The following is a 1,984-nucleotide window of genomic DNA, read 5'->3' as shown; positions in this document are numbered from 1 at the left end:
GTGACAACCAGGAAGTGACAACCAGGAAGTGACAACCAGGAAGTTCACCGGATCACAGCAGTTTATTAGAAATGAAACCGGAATTACAGAAACAACAATTCGGATGTTTTATTTTATACGAAAACAAATCAAAATGATCCCACATCATGACGCTGCCACCACCGTGCCTCATATTAACCAACCTTCCTGTTATCCTGTGGCTCTATGGTTCCTAATTTGACCAAAAACGTGAAGATGCAACAAATATTTTGCTACATTTATGTAAAACAACGCAGTTACAACTCTTTTATATATATTTTTTTCTGGAACAATTCCAACATTGTAAACAACGAAAACATGAGAAAACTCTGGAGTTTTCATATTCGGTTTAAAGTCTGACCTCTTCAGCGACGGACTTCCTGGGAAACTCTGCAGCTCTGGATCCACGTCGGCTTCCTGCGAACACAGATCGGCTCCCGTTTTACCACAACCGGACCAGCAGGGGGCGACAAATCACACAAAACACCTGGAACCGAACTGGACATGTTAACAAAAAAAGAGAGGGAGGGTTTAACCAGAACTCTGGAGAAAATGTACGGAGGACCAATCCTGGAAAAACTGACATTGAACATAATAGATAAATGGCCGGATGAAGCGATTCAACTGTCAAATAGCGCATCAAAAAAATGAAAAATATGAATTTTTACACAATTTATTTGATTACACGGAGTGACAAATACAAATATTTATAATTTTCAACAGCATTAATATGTCATATTATCAGTATTATTCAATTATACAATTTTATTGTCCGAGTTACCGTTTTCCTAATTTTTCCATATTGTGAATATATTTAATAAAAACATTTTTACTTTCATATTTTATTTCAATTTTTTTTTTTAGCTTTCCATATTTTTGTATTTAAATGTCTTTTATCAATGTGTCATAGAAAACAAAATTAAATAAAAATAATGAAATAAAATGTGAGTAAATGTAAAACATCACGTGTAAATAAGCGGAAGTACAAAACGTAAAAAATGAAATGCGACGCCTGGGAATCCGGACTTTAACAACCGGGTCATTAGCAGGACTCCGTAGAACCCGTTTAGCCACGTTCAGATAAAACGGGTTCTGCTGCTGAGGCTCCAACCTGTTTCTCGGGCGTCTTCTGTCCGCCGGCGTCCATCCGCTGCCTCTGAAGCTCCGCCTCCACGGCCTGCAGCCGGAACAGCATCTGCTTCACGGCCTCCACCGGGCCGGGCTGCGTGCAGGTGTCGTTTCCACGGTAACCGCTGCTCAACACCTGAGCGATTCGAGTACATTTTTAAGAGCGATTGTGAGGAAATATTAGAAGATAAAGACTCTAAAGATGAGCTACGTTGCGTTTATTCGACCGATTCAGCATCGTAGCTTCCTATAAACCCATCAGTGTCGTAATCAGCAGAACTGTGGAGCATTAAGGGCGATCGGTGATCCCCAGCAGGATGAGAGTTACCTCCTCGTCCAGCAGAGTCCGATCCGACTCCAGCTCTGTGGCTCCGGAGGTTCTGCGGGTTCATCACAAGTTTGAGTCACTGAGGGAAATCTGACCGGGCCAGTCATGACGGGAAATGGATCTTACAGAGTGGAGGAGGGACAGCGAGGAGGCGACGAGCGCAGCAGGTCCTCGGTGCCGACGGGACTCGCTGAAAAACACCAACCGGCTCAGTGGCTAACTAAAGAGCTAACTAGCTCTTTAGTTAGCTTCTGGCATTTAGGAGAAGCTAATGCTAAATAGCTATATAAACACAGTGTTTAGCAGAAGCTAATGCTAAGTAGCTATATAAACATGGTTTTTAGCAGAAGCAAATGCTAAATAGCTATATAAACACAGTGTTTAGCACTGGCTAATGCTAAATAGCTATATAAACACTGTGTTTAGCAGAAGCTAATGCTAAGTAGCTATATAAACATGGTTTTTAGCAGAAGCAAATGCTAAATAGCTATATAAACACAGTGTTTAGCA

At 41.3% G+C, this 1,984-nt stretch overlaps 1 protein-coding gene across 4 annotated transcripts in view; it reads right to left on the bottom strand.

Moving 5' to 3' along the window:
* cunh18orf54 (chromosome unknown C18orf54 homolog) overlaps positions 1 to 1,984 on the bottom strand; it is a 9,208-nt gene that overhangs the window by 526 nt on the left and 6,698 nt on the right. For 3 of the 4 annotated variants that reach the window (XM_008402357.2, XM_008402356.2, XM_017303230.1), the window contains exons 11-14: positions 1,601 to 1,664; positions 1,475 to 1,526; positions 1,130 to 1,282; positions 380 to 435 (exon numbers count right to left, since the gene is read on the bottom strand). In XM_008402357.2, the coding sequence (XP_008400579.1) occupies positions 380 to 435; positions 1,130 to 1,282; positions 1,475 to 1,526; positions 1,601 to 1,664 (325 nt within the window). Of the gene's footprint in view, positions 1 to 379; positions 517 to 1,129; positions 1,283 to 1,474; positions 1,527 to 1,600; positions 1,665 to 1,984 lie in introns of all 4 variants that reach the window. The other variant, XR_001776264.1, reaches the window with a different exon arrangement.

This window comes from Poecilia reticulata, unplaced genomic scaffold (assembly GCF_000633615.1).
Source record: "Poecilia reticulata strain Guanapo unplaced genomic scaffold, Guppy_female_1.0+MT scaffold_219, whole genome shotgun sequence".
NCBI classification, from domain to species: Eukaryota; Metazoa; Chordata; class Actinopteri; order Cyprinodontiformes; family Poeciliidae; genus Poecilia; species Poecilia reticulata.
The sequence above is the reverse complement of the archived record's forward strand: the minus strand, read 5'-3'. Positions and strand labels throughout refer to the sequence as shown.